We start from the raw sequence: 22,473 nt of genomic DNA, 5'->3' as shown, positions 1-22,473 counted from the left end.
TGTGATACACCATATTAACAAATTGAAGGAGAAAAACCATATGATCATCTCAATAGATGCAGAGAAAACTTTCAACAAAATTCAACACCGATTTATGATAAAAACCTCCAGAAAATAGGCATAGAGGGAACTTACCTCAACATAATAAAGGCCATATATGACAAACCCACAGCCAACATTGTCCTCAATGGTGAAAAACTGAAACCATTTCCACTAAGATCAGGAACAAGACAAGGTTGCCCACTCTCACCACTATCATTCAACATAGTTTTGGAAGTTTTAGCCACAGTCATAAGAGAAGAAAAAGAAGTAAAAGGAATCCTAATTGGAAAAGAAGAAGAAAAGCTGTCACTGTTTGCAGATGACATGCTACTATACATAGAGAATCCTAAAGATGCTACCAGAAAACTACTAGAGCTAATCAATGAATTTGGTAAAGTAGCAGGATACAAAATTAATGCGCAGAAATCTCTTGCATTCCTGTACACTAATGATGAAAAATCTGAAAGTGAAATTAAGAAAACACTCCCATTTACCATTGCAACAAAAAGAATAAAACATCTAGGAATAAACCTACCTAGGGAGACAAAAGACCTGTATGCAGAAAACTATAAGACACTGATGAAAGAAATTAAAGATGATACAAATAGATGGAGAGATATACCATGTTCTTTGATTGGAAGAATCAACATTGTGAAAATGACTATACTTCGCAAAGCAATCCACAGATTCAGTGCAATTCCTGTCAAACTACCACAGGCATTTTTCACAGAACTAGAACAAAAAAGTTCACAATTTTTATGGAAACACAAAAGACCCCGAATAGCCAAAGCAATCTTGAGAAAGAAAAACGTAGCTGGAGGAATCAGGCTCCCGGACTTCAGACTGTACTACAAAGGTACAGTAATCAAGACAGTATGGTACTGGCACAAAAACAGAAATATAGGTCAATGGAACAGGATAGAAAGCCCAGAGATAAACCCACTCACATATGGTCACCTTATCTTTGATAAAGAAGGCAAGAATATACAATGGAGAAAAGACAGTCTCTTCAATAAGTGGTGCTGGGAAAACTGGACAGCTACATGTAAAGGATGAAATTAGAACACTCCCCAACACCATAAACAAAAATAAACTCAAAATGGATTAAAAACCTAAATGTAAGGCCAGACACTATCAAACTCTTAGAGGAAAACATAGGCAGAACACTCTATGACATAAATCACAGCAAGATCCTTTATGACCCACCTCCTAGAGAAATGGAAATAAAAACAAAAATAAACAAATGGGACCTAATGAAACTTAAAAGCTTTTGCACAGCAAAGGAAACCATAAACAAGACGAAAAGACAACCCTCAGAATGGGAGAAAATATTTGCAAATGAAGCAACTGACAAAGGATTAATCCCCCAAATATACAAGCAGCTCACACAGCTCAATATCAAAAAATCAAACAACCCAATCCAAAAATGGGCAGAAGACCTAAATAGACATTTCTCCAAAGAAGATATACAGATGGCCAACAAACACATGAAAGAATGGTCAACATCACTAATCATTAGAGAAATGCAAATCAAAACTACAATGCGATATCATCTCACAACAGTCAGAATGGTCATCATCAAAAAATTTACAAACAGTAAATGCTGGAGAGGGTGTGGAGAAAAGGGAACCCTCATACACTGTTGGTGGGAATGTAAATTGATACAGCCACTATGGAGAACAGTATGGAGGTTCCTTAAAAAACTAAAAGTAAAACTACCATATGACCCAGCAATCCCACTACTGGGCATATACCCTGAGAAAACCATAATTCAAAAAGAGTCATGTACCACAATGTTCATTGCAGCACTATTTACAATAGCCAGGACATGGAAGCAACCTAAGGGTCCATCGACAGATGAATGGATAAAGAAGATGTGGCACATATATACAATGGAATATTACTCAGCAATACAAAGAAATGAAATTGAGTTATTTGTAGTGAGGTGGATGGACCTAGAGTCTGTCACACAGAGTGAAGTAAGTCAGAAAGAGAAAAACAAATACCATATGCTAACACATATATATGGAATCTAAAAAAAAAAAAATGGTCATGAAGAACCTAGGGGTAAGACGGGAATAAAGACGCAGACCTACTAGAGAATGGACTTGAGGATACGGGGAGGGGGAAGGGTAAGCTGGGACAAAGTGAGAGAGTGGTAGTGTATTATGGACATATTTACACTACCAAATGTAAAACAGATAGCTAGTGGGAAGCAGCCACATAGCACAGGGAGATCAGCTCTGTGCTTTGTGACCACTTAGAGGGGTGGGATAGGGAGGGTGGGAGGGAGGGAGATGCAAGAGGGAAGAGATATGGGGACATATGTATATGTATAACTGATTCACTTTGTTATAAAGCAGAAACTAACACACCATTGTAAAGCAATTATACTCCAATAAAGATGTTAAAAAAAAAAAGGTGTTAAAAAAAAAACAGCTTCACATCGTATAACGTGGAATTAATAATAGACTATCTAATAAATAGGATTGATTTTTACAGTGGATCAGTGTAAATATTGTGATTTACAATGCTTTTAAAATTCATTATGATTATTTCTCTTTATAGTATATAAAATGGTACTGTACTTTTTAAGAATATACTTTCCTAAGGCTATTTATATGGCACTCTATACTCAACAAACATGCCTGTATTCAAAAGAAACTATGAACTATCTGGTATCCTACCAGAAAGGCAGGAAAGTGAATATCAGGTGAATAATCGTCATAATATTGTTTCTAAGATGTATGGCCTTTAGTTAACTTTACTGGCTTCCTCATCTGAAAAATGGAAATCAAACTATTTCATCACTATATTTTCTTCATTGGAAAATATGTTTATCACTACAAACTGTAATTATTATTTTTACAATTATCAATACAAAGCATTTTTTTCAAGAAAATGATATACTTGTCAATTCTCCTTTAACTTGAATATTCTATTTCAAAAAACTTAATAAGTTTTTCAGTATTTATATAAACATTTAGAAAGAGTAACAAGATAAAAAGAATCACGGGCAATCTAATTATTACCAGCAGCTGTAACCTGTTGCATTCAATGCGGGGACTACAATCTAGGCTACTTTAACCAAATGTTCAAGCATTTAAAACGCTTCTTTTCTCTGTTCTTGTGATTCAAAAGGAAATTACAGAGTGAAAGCCTTATGCAGGACACAAATATGTTTTCTACCACATAGAAAAAAATCTTAATCCATCTCCAGGTAGCTTTGACACTTTTGAATTATGAGTCCCCTTAGTTCTCAAAAATGAATTCTATCTCCTAGAAGTGGAGATGTCAATTATTTCATACCATGTGGTCTCTTTTTCTCTGCTCTATTATATATCACTTTAAGAAGATGCCATTGCAGTTTGTCATACTGCACAGTGATTGGAATAAATTGTTATGGTGTTTCATGGGAGAATAATCCCCTTTTAACCAAACATGATCAATGAAAAGTTCAGATTTGGGCTGACGTTTTATTTGAAAATCACAATATACTTGATTTAAAAACCACAATTTCAAATAGCAAGTTGTCACAATTCATTCAGATGGTTCTATTTATACACACATATACAATTTACAATATGCTTCTTACAACAACATTTCATGAAGCGAGATATTCCTCTAATGAAAAAGAAATCAAGGGACTTCCCTGGTGACGCAGGGCTTAAGAATCCATCTGCCAATGCAGGGGACACAGGTTCAAGCCCTGGTCTGGGAAGATCCCACACGTTGCAGAACAACTAAGCCCGTGCGCCACAACTACTGAGCCCGTGCTCTAGAGCCCACGAGCCACAACTACTGAGCCCTTGAGCCACAACTACTGAAGCCCGTGCACCTAGAGCCCGTGCTCTGCAACAAGAGAAGCCACCACAGTGAGAAGCCCACGCACTGCAACGAAGAGTAGCCCTGGCTCGCCACAACTAGAGAATGCCCGCGCATAGCAGTGAAGACCCAATGCAGCCAAACATAAATAATAAATAAATAAATAAATTAATTAATTAATTTAAAAAAAAAGAGATCAAGCTCTATTTCATTCTCAAGTTGCAATACATTGTGTCTTTTCCCCTAAATATATCCCTTAAATAAGCTTACTTATAGCCTTTGAGTGGTAAATGGACAAAGCTTCTTACCAAAGGTTCTGTGTATTATAAATGATGCTCCATTCTCTTTAATAGAATTTTCTTCATTCATACAATGGGAAAGGGGTGAAAGCAGAAAGAGGTTAGAAAATGAGGTGTAAGGAGAGAAAATTATAAGAAAGAGAAATAATTAAGACTTCCACAGTTTGCTTTCTTATAGAAAATGCAAACGACATGGGACAAAACCATGAGAAAATTTGTCTTCCTTTGTTTTAATTGAAATTAATTGTGATTTCTTTTTCTGGTGGTCATTGGGTGGGGGAAGCTTAATGCTTTTGTTCTATAGAATTGGAGAATTAATACTGTTCCTTTCTGGTTCCTTCTAACATTGCCAAGGGTCTGATAATGAAAGTGTTTTGTATGGTGAGTTTTTCTGTTTCCTCCCTCCTTCCTTAAAATAAAGTTTATTGCCTTTCCTGACCATAATAAAGGAGAAAAACATATATTATTGAATTTATTTTTTTTAAAAAGAAACCCCAAACGTTGTATGTTCAACATACAACATATGTGAGCCTCCCCTCACATAGAGGCTTGGGAAGAATTTAGTGCTAAATAAATGCTGCCTCAAACCAGGCAAGATAAAACATAAATCATTGCATTAAAACCTCTAACAAGTCTATCTGCTTTTTGAAATGACTGGGAGATGAAAGCGAGGAGTCTCATTTAAGAAGGCCCAGCGGATCAGTTCTGCATTTATATAGCTGTTATCAAAAGCAATTCATTTGGAGATCAAATAGACTGACAGATAGGACAAGCAGGGGATCACCACTGCCTTCAGGCAGCCCAAAGCCGGGACGACTCCCCAGTACCATCACTAATATTGAGTCTAGTCAATGCTCGTGTTATTGCCACTTCCATCCTCTGCCAATTGCACAGCAAAGCACACTTCTTGCATCCCATCTGAGCCAGGACACTGCAGAGGGAAGAGCAATGAGAATAACATTGCCCCAGCTGGGTCTGGTGGAAAACCCTTCTGCTGTACCACAATGAGAAGACTATGTTCATCCTAACTTTGGACCAGGGTGACCAAGGTGATGAGGAATAAAAGCAGGAAGTAATAGAGGCTTGCCAAGGGACCTCAGGTTCCATGACCCCTCCGTGGTTGGCATATTCCCCAGGACCTCACCACGCTGCAGCTGGGTCTCCTTCAGCTGACTCTCCCACGGGGGAACAAGGGGGAGGCAAGCCAGTACAAAGTGAATTTGTGCAGGTGGGCACCTCCCAGGCTAGCGGTGGGGAGGGGTGTTTATCAGTGCAGAGGCGGGGGTCTCTAGTCCTTTTTAAATAGAACTTGTTGGATTTTTATCTGATTACAAGGTAACTTGTTAATGGTTGAAATTCTGAATAAAACAAAAACAAAGAAGAGAATGTAAAATACAAATAAAACCATCTTTCAGAGATAACTCTTGTTAACACGTGTACATACATATATAAATATGGGCATAAGACAGACATACAAATGTATGCGAGATCATGCTCTATTTGTACCCTATATGTTTGACTTACTAGTGAATAATAAGGATTTCTTATGCAATTATTATATGAAAACATAATTTTTAATGAATCAAAGTCTTTTAATTATATGGCTGTATCAATTTAACTATCTCATTTACTTAGTTTTTAATTTAATTATTTCTCTTTTGTCAATAGTTTGGGGAATTGGGTGTTATTGTTTTGGCATATAAGTGCAGTGTATATTCCAATGAATTATTTAGGTAAAACTTTTATTTTTGAATCACTTAGACAAATATATACATTTTAAAGTCCTTTGATAATGATCAAATTGCCCTCTATAAAGTTTATACCAGCTGACAACCACCCCACATGGGAACACTTATTAGGCAGTATTTTTGCCAACACCAAGAGTATTCCCATCTACTGGGTATTACATATCCTTTAAGTATTTGCCAATTGGATAAATGAAATGTGGAGTCACCTTGTTGTTTGAATTTGCATCATTTGATCACATTGAAATGAGCCTTTTTATATGTTTATTTTTGTTTGTATTTTTTCTTTTATAAACAGTATGTTTACCAGTTTAGTTAGGGGTGGGGTTTGGCCACGGTCATCTTTTCCTAAATAATTTTAAGAGGCTTTTATTTATTAAGTATATTAATCTTCCTTTTCTTTGTTACAAATATTTTTATCCAGTGACCAGAGCTTTGAGGTAGCATTGAAGATCTAAAAGTGGTGTGATAGTGAAATAGACACATTATTGACTTTAAGGTATAGTATCTCTACCAAAGGTTTACGAAACATCATGTGATTATATAAACCTTAGGTTTTAAAACAGTACTATATGTGGTATATGCATAAAGTACTTGTTTTTAATTCACATTATCCAGGAGCAGATAAAGGGGAAAAATATTATTGTAAGCTCCTCCTAAACTTGTTTTACACTTAAAACTTCAACCATTTTGGCATAGAATTTTGGGGAAAATGGCTATAAAGCTAGCCAATGCCATGAAAATGAACCCAGAATAACTTTCCTTCTGTAGCACTTAAGGAACTATTTGTTGATTGATCAATCAACACATATTTATTGAGCAACTATTCTCCTCCTCTTTGCCTAAGAGCATCATAAATATTTAGAAATATTTATTTACAAATGTGCTGAAAGCACAGGTCTTGACTCAAGTCTGATTTAGGAAAACAGTTTTCCCATACTCATTCATTCAACGTCCACATCCACTCTGTTACTAAGTCACTGTATTAGGAGTGTGGTGGAGAACTCACGGATACAGGAGACACGGTCCCTGCTGTCACTATGTTTATAACCTGGTTGGGGAAACAGACATATTCTCTAAAATGTCAACAGCCACTCCTCACCTGGGTATGGCCTCGTATTGTAAGGAAGGCAGTGTAGACAATCCCAGGCAAGGGAAAGCTCAGGGGGCATGGGAGACCAGAGGTAGACCTTGTCTGGGCCCCAAAGAATGTATAGGACATGAATTGTGGAAGGAAAGGAAAGGAAAATTGTACGTATAAAGAAAAAGATAAATATTCTCTCTTGGATTTCTTGTGCATTAAAACATACCACTTTTGCCTCAAGATCCAATAGGCCCAATTACTTTGATCTTTGTGTCTGTGGCCCCTTTCCTGAAGCTCCTATAACCCCATCCCAGCAGCACTGAGAGGGGGCCTTAGAAAGGACTGGACAGAAGTGGACAGAAGGGCTTCATTCTATGACCTCTCCATTCTCACTGCAACAGGGACCACAAAGGTATGTGATGCTGGTGGTTACCACCATGCAGTACTCCATCCCCAGTTCCCAAATTATATGCTCAGCTGCATGGAGGGATAGGGTTTGTCATCACTATAGCGTTTCCTTCCTACAGAGCCAACCTCACCATAGACATAAATAACCAGAGAGAATATTATTTGTAGGAGGCTGAATAATGACCTCTCAAAAGCTATCCTCATCCTAATCCCTGGGACTGTGAATGTACCTTACATAGCAAAAGGGACTTCCAGATGTGGTTAAATTAAAGACTGGGTAATGAGGAGGTTATCTAGGATTATCCAGATGGGCCCTAAATGTAATTGCAGGGGTCCTTAGAGAGGCGGGAGATCAGAAAAACATTAGATGTGAGTCAAGAATCCGAAGTGAAGGAGGCATTGGAGATGCGTTTTGAAGATGGAAGAAGGTCCACAAGCCAAGGAATACAGGCAGCCATGAGAAGATGAAAAAGGCAAGGAAACAGATCCTCCCCTAGAATCCCAAGACGGAATCAACCTTGAGAGCATTTTTATTTCAGCTCATTGAAACTGATTTCAGACTTCTGACATCCAAAACTTTAAGAGAATAAATTTGTGGTGTTTTTAAGGCAGGAAGTTTGTGGTAATAGCAGCAATAGGACATTAGTATCAATATGTTATTTGAGGGACCTCTCCTAAAATAGCCTTCTCCACTTACTGGAATTCAATCTTTAGATCTATTCCTTTAAGCCATGCCTTGAGAAATCTGTTGAAGTGAAAATACCATAGGGGGTGTGATATAACTAACATTAAAACACTAGTGTGAATTATTCTGTGAAACTATCTAGAAATTCTAGACAAAATGGGTCACTGGATAGGTAAGTTTGATGGAAGGATATAGAAATGATAGGTCCGGAGCTTGAAATACATATGGTATGAGCTGGTTTGAGTACCAAAGGTGTGGAGACTAAGATTGGAAGAAACAAAATAAGACAAAGGTCAGGGCAAACCCAAAATACACACGTTAATGATTCCACAATTTTGCCTTGAGTTAGTGCTGCTTTTATGTCTTTACGCATATAATTTGTACCCATTTTTAAAACAAAGTACCCTATTTTAATTAATTAGTATACAAAAATACCAAAAAGGAAGAGTAGTTAAGAAATCAAATATATTTAGTTAAGCAATCAAGGATTGTGGCTTCCAATACAATAATTCAAGTTAAAATTTCTACATTACCATATAAACTCTCTTCTTGTGCAGAAAATAGTGTGGCATTATTTTAAAATTCTAAACATAGCACCATCGATCTCAGGGGTCAGACCTCTGCTAGGTGGGAAATGAATGCACTGTTTAGCCCAATACTTAACTTACATTTTCGGATCTTAAATGCAATACTGTATCTAAACTGGGTTTTATCTTTTAACTAGAGGCATTTGTTTATGCAATATCAGTTGTGTTCTAGCACATCCCTAAGCCTCTGAAAAGCAAAACTCGGATTCCTTTATATTGATTACTCATAGCTGTATCAGGAAGAATGTTCTTAAAGCTTAACCACAAGGAAAGAAAAGGATAAGAATGCCATTTTCTCAGCTATCAAGTGTAATGCTTGAGTTGTGCCCTCACTTATTTTGGAAGCCTGAACTCTATCTGCCAAGTTTGACCAAGTCAAGGAAATCACTTCCAGATACAGCTATAAGTTTATTTAGCTCAAAATCATTTCTCAAAAATAAAGTCTACAATACTAATAATTTATTAGAGTATAAGGAATTACTACTTTATATTATTTATAATAGTAATGTATTGGGGTGACCAACTCATCCTGGTACGCCTGGAACTTCTTGGGGTTTTCTGGTTTTCGCACTGAAAGTCTTATATCCTGGAAACCCTCCAGTCTCAGGCAAATCAGAACAGGTGGTCCAAATACCCATATGTTCTTGACAAAATGTCATTTCAAACATAGTTTACCCACTTAAATGAGCAAATTAAAAGAAAATAGATTCAATAAATTAACTTCTTTTTTAAAAAACGTAGAACAGTATTTACAGTTTTCGTTTAAATTTGTAAAGTGGAATTTGGATAAATAGAGTGTGTATTTTAAGTAGTCGTGGTATTTTCAATGTTCACTTTTGGTTCAAATTTTGTGTTATTTTTATTTCAATAAATATGCAGTCAAAATTTGCTTTTTTTTCCACTAAGTTAATCACACTTAAGACCCCAAATCAAGATTTTCCTCTACACACAGTCAGACATCACCTGTCAAAATTCCAGACAAGCCTGTAATTGTGCACATACACCCAGAATGAAGCATCTATATTTCTAATGCAATTTCAAGCCAGTGTATCAGATTTAAGATCTTTATTATCTCTGAGACAGGACAGCATGTAGATAAACGTCCGGATGGTCCAAGCTTTCAAAGAATGTCGGCATTTATTCTGTGGATATGCATCCCTGCACAGCCAGCAGCCAGGACTGTGCATGACACAGCTAAATACAATTCTGTTTTCCCAATCCCCTTCCTCTTCCCCTTTGCCCCCGAATCTCCCCTCGTCTCTTCTCTGCTCCCTCCTTCAACTGTTCATTTTGAAGATATACTTTTCACTAGGATTAATACAGGGTTTGCATTTACAATTTTCATTTACCAAACAGAAAAATATTTTACTAGAAGGGAATGGTATTAAGGAGAATGATTTTCCATGTGCCCCGAGGCCGGGCATAGGCAGGATTTGATGTGCTATGTTTGGCTGGAATCTGGATTGATACGCAGAGAGGAGAGGGGGTGTTTAATAAAATTTACATTTCATTTTCTCACTTGACATCAGTCTCCTGTCACACATGGAACTGATGGGGATGCTGCAAATAACTTTTTTCAGAATCTAGTTGGGGGGACAGACTGGGAAATGAGAAGACAGAAGGGAGAGACGGAGACAAGGACAGTGTGGCTTGTTTCCATCTTGTGGTTCCAGGATGGGAACAAATCCATGGTGTCTGAAGGACCTGAGAGCCGGCATCCTCCACCCTGGAAGGAGTGAGCGCCAGTGGGACACCCAGAGAGGCACCGAGACTGACGCCATCCAGATGCCCACAGGGTAATCTACGGGTCGAGTGAGGGGTTTAAGCTTCTGGGGGACTGGAAGTGATTCATGCCCACTGAAAAAGAGATCAGGAGATGTCCAAGAGACCGGAGCAAGGACAAGACAAGAGGACTGGACTCCCCTTTTGTTCAGGGAAACCAGAGTGTCTCTATAGCTGCATAACAAATTACCGCAACTGAGTGACTTAAAACAGTACCCACCGTGGAATACCACTCAGTCTTAAAGAAGAGGGAAATCCTGCTGTCTGCAACAACACTGATGGACCTAAAGAACATTATCTAAGTGAAATAAGTCAACATAGATAGATGAATAATATATGGTCTTGCTTATATGTGGATCTAAAACAGTCATACTCAGAAGCAGAAAGTAGAATAGTGATTGCCAGAGGCTGGGGGCAATGGGGAGGTGATGGTCAAGGGGCACAAAGTTTCAGTTATGCAAGATAAGTTCTGAAGGTCTACCATCCAGCATAGTGCCAACTGCTAATGATACCGTATTACCCTCAGTGGTCCCTCGGTATCCATAGGGGATTTGTTTCAGGAGCCCCTGCAGATACCAAAATTCGCAGATGCTCAAGTCCCTTACATAAAATGGCATAGTACAATTGCATAGGTACCTATTGATACAATCTTCTGAGAGGGTCGATCCTATGTTAAGTGTTAAAAGATATAGTGATAATAATAAATGAGTCGTCATTTTGAGACTGAAATGAGGGATGATATAGAGCAATCAATTCAAATCCCAGTAAATTCTAGAAAGTCCTATAATGTGTTAAACAGATCTTCCGTCTCAAAACAGACCAGATTTATGGGCAGAATCTATTCTTTTTTTGAATTGTTCCAAGCAAAGAAATTCCCAGTCTTTTGAGGCCCAAAGATAAAAAAGGCTAGAAGAATACTTGTAAACACCCAAATCTATGTATTCAACCATTTAAACCTCATTTAACATTATAAAAAAATGTTTTATCTCTTTTTAAAATATTAAGTTCCGGAAATGTGATTTGCCTCTCAAATATAACTGTAATTTGTCACAGTGATATAGTGTAAGCTGAAATCAATGGTTCTACACTCATCAGAGTAATTCCTTCTGCTTATAGCTCTTTCAAAATTGACACAATACATTATAAGTTCTGGAAACAAAATATGGAATAAATGCATGAATTTTAAATGACAGAATTAATTAAAATCCTTGACTGTTATTGACATGTACATGACATTTTATAGAAGCTTGGTTGATTAATATTTGCATGTAATTTACATTCAATTTCCCCATGCTCATTTTTGCGTATAGTTTGCATACATTTCAATGTATAGTAATTTTATACTTTTGGAGTTAGACTGTTAGATGGAAGGGAGTCATTCAACTGAATAATCCTTGAAAGGGGACGTCCCTGAGAGACTAAAGCCTCTCAGTGCTCAGCAGCCTCTTTGGGCAATGAGATGGGTAAGTTTGCTTCAGGACACAACCTTGGTCAGATTGGCCCAGGCTCTCACTCTGAGAAACACACGAAGCTCTGTCGGAGTCTGGTACCTTTCCTGAACACATTCCCCAAAACTCAAGAGATGGTGGAAACTACCCTAGCTCCCATCATCCCTCTCAGCTTTAACATCCATAAATATTTACAAATAATTTTGAACTCTCTAGAATTTTAGTTTGTTCAGTATCTTGGAGGAAAGGAGTCCATCACACATAGAAAATCAGAAATGGGAGGCAAGAAGAGGTCCTTTGAAATTACACAGCAACAAGACATTTTAAAATTACTTATTTGAATAAAGGGTAAGGCTTGTTACTGCTGGGAAACACTTACTGGGTTCCCTATGTTAATGGTCTGAGTAAGTTTAGGGTCGGCCTACAGTGGGGTTTTATTTAATCAACTCATCTCCAGACAAAAAGGAACCAAGAACTCTTCTCTTTGCTTCCAGAATTTACCCAATTCTCCCATTTTTTGAGGAGGAAAAAAAGAACTGCCTTAACTATGGGCTGGGGATTCTGGCTAGACTCTGAAATCCCGTGACACATGCAAGAGCCCTGCAAGTTACTCTGGATATTTCTGGCTGCCGTTCAGGTGCAAAGAGTCCATTCTGGACTCAGGGATCCTAGGTTTTGCTAGGGTAAAATTAATAGGTCGATTATGGTTGTTCCCAGCCAGACGCATAGGATCAAACTTGCCTTCCAAAAAGATCAGTGTTTAGCACATGGAGAATGGATAAGAAGATAGTAGAGATTGGGAGAAGGGTAAAGAAGGTGTAGAAATAAGAGCTGGTAGCTGACTTTTGGGGAAGGGTTAGATAGAAGGAGAAGTCGTGGGTGACTTCTAGATTTCTAGTCTGAATGTGGTCATGCCATGCACTGTGTGAGGGCAAGCCTGAGGAGAAGCAGGTTTTAGGCCCTGTTAACATTGTAGTGGCTGTGGGATAACCTAGTGGAAGTTCTCAGTAGGCAGCTCGATAAACAATATAGAGCTCAGGAAAGACACCTGGGCTGGAATTGGAGGTGGTGAAAGGGAGAATGTACAGACAAACCCTTAGTGGGCAGTTTTCTACTCCTCAAAAGCCTTAACTTCTGAAATGTTTTTGTAGTGAAAGATCACAGCTCTCTGAGGACCCAGAGAATCCAACACAGTGTCACAGAGAAGACTGCCTACCTCCTTTCAGGGGCAGCTTTAAGATCTGAGATGTCTGCAAGACACCTAAAGAATGGACACAGGGGCTGAGAACTTCCCTGCCAGCTCATGGTAGAGTGAGCCATACTTTGCCGCTGATGCCCTCAGATGATGACTTTCTGCCATTAATACCTCCTCCAGGGCTAATTCCAGGACATCATTGTTTAAAATTCTGCCATGATAGAGTGTGTTTCCTTCCTCTGCTCTAATTCAAACATAGGACAGCCCCTTCATCTTTCAGAGATTGGAAAATCCTGGTTTCGATTTAGGGAAAAGCTCAGAGCAAGTTCTTTCTAGATATTTTCTTCACCTTTGCAGTCTTGGCTTTACTCCCTTGGTGCATAAGACCTTCTGGATCCACAGCCAAGGACACAGGCTGCTTAAAGTATCAGTTAGTTTGGACACAGATGGGCCCTCTGCAAATGTGTGAATTGGGTGAAACTGCCTTTCATATCCTTACTCAACTTATCAGCATAGCTAACCCTCTGCTCTGGTCTCCATCTGAACCCCTAGCACACAGCCTAGAGAGGCTGCACATGATATAATCTCTCCCATGCACTATCTTCTCCAAAAAAGCAGTTTTCTAATAATTAAGTTAGCTGATAATCCACTTGGCCACTTGGTCATCTCTAGTCTCCCACTACAGTTTTTTTCCACTTGTAAATTTGACTCAGTTATTAACAGAAAGAACTATTGAAAAACATAACTGTGGTCCATGGACAATTTCCTTACCCAAACTTGCTATTTTTATATTTTGTCCTCAACTAAAATCTCAGCAAAGCCCAAGAGAATCTCAATTTCCATGTGTCAGTACTCATGAGGTGCAAGCTTGGTATGTTTGCTCAACTGTGGGCTCCTAATAATGATTGAATTCAAGCCATGAAATAAAATCATCTTGTGAAAAACCAGGTGGTTGCCAGGTAAGGCTGACAGACCAGGGAGCGGGGTCTTCTCCTGTCCTTCAAATATTCCCATAGGAAAAAGAAATGTTTTGCTTCAACACTGCAGAAATAGCTGTAGCAGACCAGACTTTTTCATGATCCCTTCAATAAGAGAAGCCCAAAGCTTTGTGGGTGATCATCCTAGAGGAAGCTTAATACCACCCCCTACTGGTATAAATCAGCATTACACCGTTATTAAAATTGGTAAATCAGAAAGATAACCAGCTTAAGCTAAAAACAAGTAAAAAATTATCTAGTATTTGGGAACCTATTATTTGCCTGACATTGGACTAGGATTCGTGATAAATACAAAAGATGTATCAGATACCATTTCAATGTACATTCATTTATATGACTGTCTTCCACTTTAAAGTTGAAAACAGAGAATTCAGAGTCTATATTCTCCCTTCTTAGTGTCCAGACTGGTCAGGCCTCATCTCCCCTGCTCATCATGATCCAGATATATTTTGAACATTATGACTTTCAGCCCAGATGCCCTCACTACTCCTTGATCACAGCTGCTCCTGAACAGCCTCCGGACGTACTGAATGGAGGCAGAATGCCTCGGTGGCACCGCAGGAGGCTGGCTTCTCCTGGGACAGCCCCAGGCTGACATGCTCCTTGCCCAGGCGACTCCGGCCCTGCAGTCGCTGCGTCTCTCGTCTGAGGTCTGGGCAGGGCAGCAGCAGCTGATCTTGGCCTGACAGCTGGTATCGGAGCACCTGCTCCTGGGCCTCCTTCCAGCTCCCAGTCTCCTGCAGGTCCACCTGCTGAGCAGGAGAGCCCAAAGCACAGGTGTTCCCCTGTGATGCGACACTGGTAATGCTGGGAGCAGGCACCGCGGCCTCAGCCTCTTCTCGGCTGCCACCTTCCTCTTGGACTGCACGGCGGCTTACCTTCCTTCTGGACACACCATTCAGTGACTGATGGGGGAGCTGGTTCAGCTTGCCCAGCATGACCTTCATCCTCAAATCTGTGAGAGAAAAGAAGGAGGAGACGAAATAGACCTACTTCCCAATCAGCTGCTTGCACATTTTGCATATTTAGCATTCCTGAAAAGATATCTCCAAATAATTAAAGCTTGAGTTATATCACCTTATCGATTTCCAAATATCTTTGGGAATACATACTTTTTCGAAAAAAAAAAAAGAAAAACACGATATCCTAAGCCCAACTGATATTTAATATTAACTATCTAACACAAATTTGATAATATAGTTTCCCAGAAAAAAACTTTTATGATGTTGATAAGTCAATCAGGATTTTTCATTGTAAGCATGGCAGCTTAAATATGAAAATTAGGCCAGAGTCAGACCTTACCAAGTGGGTTAACTCACACTTGTATTTAGAAATGTGAGCTCTAAAAACCAGTCTTATTAATACTTTTGGCTTTTATGCCAAATTCATCATTTAAATATTTTTGATTTTACAAAAACATAAATATAAACATATGCAGAGATATATAAATATATATATAAATATATATTTATATAAATATATATTTATATAAATATATAAATAAACACATATCCATATGAGTGTGTATATATAATTACCAACCTATAAGAAAACACACCCTAGGCCTGAAATATTTTTTCCATGCTGTCTTTCAAAACTCTCTGCCTTCTTTTACTCCCCTCCCCAAATTTCTCACTTCCTTCAGAAAGTATTTCCTAACTCATAAATGTCTCGTCCTCATAATTCATTAAGTGTTGAGGTATGTATCAATCTATTTTTACAAACAATAAAATGCTATAGTTCAACTTTTTAAATAATTTTATTAAATTATTGTTTTTAAACAAATTAAAGGAAATTCAAAATTATTCTGTGTTAGTGATACTCATCCTTTTACATTCCAGTATGTGTTCTTTGAAGAGAGAAAGGATAATAATCATTTAAAGTAACACTTATATAGCAATTATAGCAATTATCACATGCTGGCCACCAATTTTTATATATATATATATATTTTTTATATAAATACATATATTTTATATATATATGTATGTATATACATATATACATATATATGTATGTATATAAAAATATATACATACATATATATACATATATACATACATATATATACATATATGTAATTTAATCCTTACCAGCACTCTGTGAAGTAAGTGCTATTATTATCTCCCTCTTAGAAGGGAGGCCATTGAGATACAAAGAGATTAAGTAACTTCTCAAGACAACATATAAAGGAATGGCAGACCTTACTTACATTACAGAGGTCAAGATTTGTGGCTCCAGAGTCTGTACTGTGAGAACCACACGATACTGTGTAAAGTTAAGATAGCAGTGAGTTAAGAAGAAAGTCTGGCTGGATACATGCATGAGAGTGGGGCATGACATTTTCCATCCCTGCTTATCTCATATCTCACCACCAAATGCATAATGTGAACTTTTTGTACGTGTATAGTTTTATTTATTTATTTATTTATTTAATTTTTTTTTTTTTAAATTATGAGTGAGGCTGACAAAGAGATTCCTTCTCTCATTTTTTATTTGGTTTCTTTTTAATTTTATTTATTTATTTATTTATGGCTGTGTTGGGTCTTTGTCTCTGTGCGAGGGCCTTCTCTAGTTGTGGCAAGTGGGGGCCACTCTTCATCACAGTGCGCAGGCCTCTCATTATCGCGGCCTCTCCTGTTGCGGAGCACAGGCTCCAGACACGCAGGCTCAGCAATTGTGGCTCACGGGCCCAGTCGCTCCGCGGCATGTGGGATCCTCCCAGACCAGGGCTCGAACCCGCGTCCCCTGCATTGGCAGGCAGACTCCCAACCACTGCGCCACCAGGGAAGCCCACGTGTATAGTTTTAAATACAAGGTAGATGTTAATTTATGAACCTGTGTATTATGCTTCTCTCTTAGTTTACTGAGACCCATCTTGGCTTGTGTTAGGAGACAGTCATCATGTCTATATCATGGTGTAAGAGACAGTATTGAGGCAAAGGGTAACAATTTCCCACCTCAATTTAATCTAACAATGAATGGGAGCTGAGGTGAGGAAGAAAGAAGGTAATAGCAACATAATATAAATATGAGTACTCTCTCTATATATAAAATATATATAACACACTTTTGATTTGGAGCAGTAAAACAAGATAAAGTAATCATGTTCCTTATATAGTTTTGATGATGTGTCAATTAATATTCTGCAAAGCCCACATTATCCATATCTCCTCTCTCTTCTTCCACAGTCCTTTTGCCTAGCATGTATCTGCCATGGTCCTCTAACTATGGGATAATTCTCTTGCTTAGAGCTTTCAGGTTATCCTAGTCTCACTATGGGATCTTCAAATCCTTCCAGAACTATTCCTTGACAGCTCAAACTACATTGCATTGTGCCTCAATACTTGCTGGCTGGAGTTTCTCATTTGACTTGGGCAACTCTTTCTATTATTGGACACCTTTCCTTGTATGAGAGTCTCATCTTCCTCTTAGGACTTTGAGTTCCTTCAGGGAAGGAACTTTTTTTGCCATTAACCTTGCCCCTCTGTTAAGCCCAATCCTATGCCAAGTATTGAGCTTGGTGTCATCTCTATAATTACCGCTCCCACCAGGAGGAAAAGATATAGTTTATCAAGATCAGCAAATAACCAAACAACAAGAATAATCAATTGTCAGATAGAAGCAAAGTTTAAAAAGGCAGAAGGGCTTTGAATTTTTATCCCTTTGTACAACCAATACCATCTCATGTAAGGGGAATCAAACACTGCAAGTCACCTATTTTCAATCCATTGAAGGTATTGTTATTCTGTTTTTGAGAGACCGTCTTTGGAAATCTATTCCCCCTTGTTCTTCAGGTCTGCATCTATTCATAAAAGACTAACACGAGTGTAGATTTCCTTTGCAGGCCCAAAACCATTTAAAAATCTCCCATGAATTATTTACATGGCAGCTCCAATCAGCAACATAGCTGACAGACTCCCCAGCTGAAATGAGAGTGCACTGAGTAAAGGTGCCGAGGGAGGCTGGCCACTTCCCACTGTGAGGTTATAGACAGAACTAAGTCAGCACACATTATATGTCAGCACCGACATCAGAAGGAATCCGATCCTTTGATCTTGGACCTCCACAGGAAGCTTAGATCTCAGACAAATGAGATAAAAAATGAATTTATAGCAGATATGTGTCCTAAGGCATTCAGCTGAATATTTGGGTTTTAGGGAAGGAAGAATAGTGAGTATCAAATCATATGAAACGGCATGCCTCCTTTCCACCTCCATCTCATTGGTGAGTCCCCATTAAAATGGAAAGATAGCATTTCACATTGCTCCTCCACGTTATCTCAGAGTCCCATTTGTGGGTTTGATCAAGTTTCAGGAAGAATGGGGTAAAATATGGGAACACAGATCCTTTCTCTATGAAAACCAAGACTCCGTGGTTTTGGGTCCATCCAGGTCCATCCACAGTCAGTGAAACTTTTCCAGGTAACTTTCATCTCTTTTGGCTTCCAGAACTTTCTTGGGCAACAAATATGCTGAGCTACGGTTTTAAAAATTTGTGTGGGTAGTAGTCATTGGCTTCTTTTTTTTTTTTCGTGTTTCTTTTTTGTTTCATTCACTAGTTTGTTGTATTTTTTAGATTCCACATATAAGTGATATCACACAGTATTTGTCTTTCTCTGTCTGACTTATTTCACTCATTGGTTTCTTTTGCAATGGGATAATTAACAATGAATCTCATCTCTCTCCCCACCCCACTCCCACTCTTTATATTTTCATAGCATAGTCTCCATGTGCTGCATTTAGTGTTGGATGACCTGGATTCAGTACAAAAGACCCAGTATAATGACCTCTATTTTGAAGCCTAAATAGGATCTAAAGCAGCAAGATGGATGGCTGATCAGCCAACATAAAGAATGGACTCCACTTTGGTTTCTCATTTGTCAATAAGGGCACAGTCCTGCCCACATATTGAAGAAGACATATACATAATTAATAAATAACATTAAATTATTCATTATTAATTGGTAAGTATTAATTAATATTAATGGATACATATTATAAATACTATCACCAATGTCCTTTCTAGATTATTTGTTCCTTTAAATGAAAAATTATTATTTATTTTTAATAAACAATGCATGGCAAATCAGGAAGTATGAAAATTTTTAGAAGATAAAGAAAAAAATGCCTTTAATCCCACATATCATAAGTGATCTCCACTTTATTATGTTTGTAATACTCTAGCAATGGCTATGTTTTAGTAAACCTAGTTTAACTCATTAATCTAGCTACAGTTTACTTTGGTATATTTTTTGAAGTGTGAATCTAGATTAATAAATGTTCTAAAGAGTCAAATTTACAGCCCCATTTATAGACTAATGCTAGTGTTTTCCTTTATTTTTATTATCTCCATCACATATTACATTTCTATATCTAGTATCTATATCTATACCTAATTGAGATTATTTCTCATAATGTGCTCATATATTCTTGTGTCAGTATCACATTGAAGAATAGTGACATAAATATTATCTCTCTGGTTGAGCTACCTTTTCCCACTGCCAAAAACAACAATTTCCTGTAAAAAATTAGTTTTCTAGTGTTGATCTATAGTTTCTGAAGAATTTTAGAATCATCTTATGCTGTTCTACTCCTGTATAAAATAATTGGAACTGTGTTAAACCAAAGTTAATATAGAAATAACTGAGGTCTTTGCAATATTAGTCAACCTAATTAGAAACATGTTGTAATTCCCTATGTATTCAAGTCTTCTCTTTAAACTATTCAATAAAATATAGTTTATTTTTTATATAAGTCCCATATATCTCTTGTTTATAGATTTTTTTTTCCAAGGCAGCATATTCTTTGTCACTAATGTGTATTTCTTTGTCTTTCCTAACTGTATACCATTGGCTTATACAGTACGATTTTTGCATAGATTGACATTATATTTGAGTAAGTTACTCAAGTTATTTATAAATTATAGCAGTTAGTGGTTGAATCTTTAAGTTATCATTAAATAATAATCTGTAAATCATCATATATTTTCTCCAAAGTTGTCCTCTAAATTTTGTTTTATATCTGACTTTGTTTCTTCCTATTCCAAAATATATGTTATAAAATTATGGTAAGAATGAGCTCTGTGTTTTACCCTCATTTAAGTAGGAATTCTTCTAATATTCCATTGTTAAAGTTAATATTGGATCTCGGTTGCAAATAGCATTGGAACTCTCCATCTTATTTACCAGGCATCTTATTTATTCCTGGTTAGTTTATTTTAAAGTTTCCTTAAGGAGTAAGTGATAGATTTTATTTATGTCTTTAAATTAGGAGATGTTCATATCTTTTTATTATATGGCATGGACATGCTATTTATTAATAACTTCCAAATATAGTTTTACTTTCTTGGGAACTTGGGACAATTTCTTGTTCTAAACTGTTTTGCTCTTCACTGTTTCCAGACATCTTGAGGCCAGCCCTCTCCTCTCCTCTCCTCTCCCTGTCATTCCTATAGATTTGTACTTACAAAAAGGTAAATTGACAGTCTTTTTTATTTTACATTCACAACACACAGCATATACAGTCAGTAGAATTCAAACGTGGTAGAGATAAGAAATCCACGAAGTTAATGTTTATGGTCACACCTGCATGGTATGGAGCCCCTTTTCACATGTCAGTCTTTCATTCCCAACATTCGGGGCATGTATTTCACATACACACACACAATAGTGACCAGTAGCCAGACACAGATCAGGGTACGATTTGGAGAAGGCAGCACTGAGATCTCCAGCAGTAGCTGTCCTGCAAAGACAAAGGCAGTCCCCAGGAAACTGGGAGAGGAAACTCAGGTGGCCAGCAGACAGCATCGCCTGGAAGGAAGTTGTCGCTTTTTGCCCATTGTTAGGACCCAAAAGATGTGTGGCCATTGTCCTGTTGTTAATCTTATGAACCAGGATAAAATTTCTCCATCTCTTTTAGATGAGATGAGTAGCCGTTTTTTTTTTTTTTTTGTCAGCAGTTGTAGGAACTGCTGGAATCCAGGGGTCTCTGGAAAGGGGAGAGGGAAAGGAGAAAGGCTCATTTCATCTCTACCTTCACCATTTACTCAACAATGGTGATCAATGGTCTCATGTCCTAACACCCTCTGGTAAAGGTGCTGCTGGGATTAGAAAAGATACAGAATTTAAACAGAGGGATCTGGACAAGATAAAAACAAATAATTATATTACATATAAAAGGTGTTAAATGAATAAAAGGGAGGTGTCACAAAAGTTGAGAGAAGGGGACTATTCCTTCTAGATAAAAGATTTTGAAAAAAAGAGAAAAAGTATTTGATCTGGGATTGGAAAGAATGGAAACTTTAGATCTGTGGGTACATTATAGAAGGGTATCTTGAAACCGAGAGTCTTATTCTCTGTGTACAGGGAATACTGTCCTGGTGGGAAAAGAGAAAGAGTGAAGGAAGAACATCTATGAGGAGTGTGTTAACTGAGGCTGAACTGAAAATGTATCTGGGAAATGGAGTGGGTGGGAGATGAAAACCAAGACACAGCAGAGGTGGAATTGATAAAACCTAGCAAGCAAGGGGGCAGGGTGGTAATGGGAGACTAGCAGTTAAAGGTAACTCTGAGGTGTCTAGCCTGGGAGATTTGGGGGATATTAACCAAATAAGGGGAATAAGGGAACAGCCGAGAAGGAATGGTACAAAACAGAGCTTCAGCAGAGCAAAGCAGGGCTCCTTCCCTGATCTTCTGTGAACCTGAGTTTGTGCAAAGTACACAATTAAACCCTTAGCAAATGGGATTTGAAACCGTGTGATATGATTTGGGAGCTGGAAGCACTAAACATGTAGCTTAGGATAATGGCATTCTTTCTCTCCTTTGGCATTCTCTCCCCTCTTCAAATTCTTCAAATACATATTATTTGTTGTGATTGCTTTACACTTACTTGTTTATTGCCTGGAATTGTTCTTTCATTTTCCCCAAAATATTATTCTTGTGTCCCAATCATATTAGAAATTCATAAAGGATAGGTAGCCAAATATCATCTCTTTGTAACTATACAGAGAGGACCTCATAAGGTACAAAAAAAATTCAGGAAATAAATAAATACTTATTTAATATGTATTAGAAGATAAAATTTAAGTTCATTCATTGTAATTCCAGCAATCTCTCACCTAAATGTTACAGAGACGAGTAATCGCTTCTGCCAGGATTTCTCAACCTTGGAATCACTGACATCTTGAGCCAGATCATCTTTGCGATGGGGGTGATCTCTTCTCACTAGATGCTAGAAGCATCCCCCTCCCCCAAGCTGTGACAACAAAAATGTCTCCAGACAATGCAAGGATCCGCTGGAGGTAGGATGACCACATGTCCCAATTTGCCTGAGACTGAGGGAGTTACTGAGACACAAGGCTTTCATTTTTAAAAC

At 37.8% G+C, this 22,473-nt stretch overlaps 1 protein-coding gene across 17 annotated transcripts in view; it reads right to left on the bottom strand.

Moving 5' to 3' along the window:
* The window catches only part of PKHD1 (PKHD1 ciliary IPT domain containing fibrocystin/polyductin), a 471,129-nt gene that overhangs the window by 31,217 nt on the left and 417,439 nt on the right, over positions 1-22,473 (bottom strand). For 16 of the 17 annotated variants that reach the window (XM_059938510.1, XM_059938512.1, XM_059938518.1 and 13 more), the window contains one exon: positions 9,726-15,053. The exons of the other annotated variant lie outside the window; for it this stretch is intronic. In XM_059938510.1, coding sequence (XP_059794493.1) covers positions 14,593-15,053 — 461 coding nt within the window. In that variant the 3' untranslated portion in view covers positions 9,726-14,592. Of the gene's footprint in view, positions 1-9,725; positions 15,054-22,473 lie in introns of those variants that run through there. 17 annotated transcript variants of the gene reach the window in all.

This window comes from Balaenoptera ricei, chromosome 11, assembly GCF_028023285.1.
Source record: "Balaenoptera ricei isolate mBalRic1 chromosome 11, mBalRic1.hap2, whole genome shotgun sequence".
Lineage (NCBI taxonomy): Eukaryota > Metazoa > Chordata > Mammalia > Artiodactyla > Balaenopteridae > Balaenoptera > Balaenoptera ricei.
The sequence above is the reverse complement of the archived record's forward strand: the minus strand, read 5'-3'. Positions and strand labels throughout refer to the sequence as shown.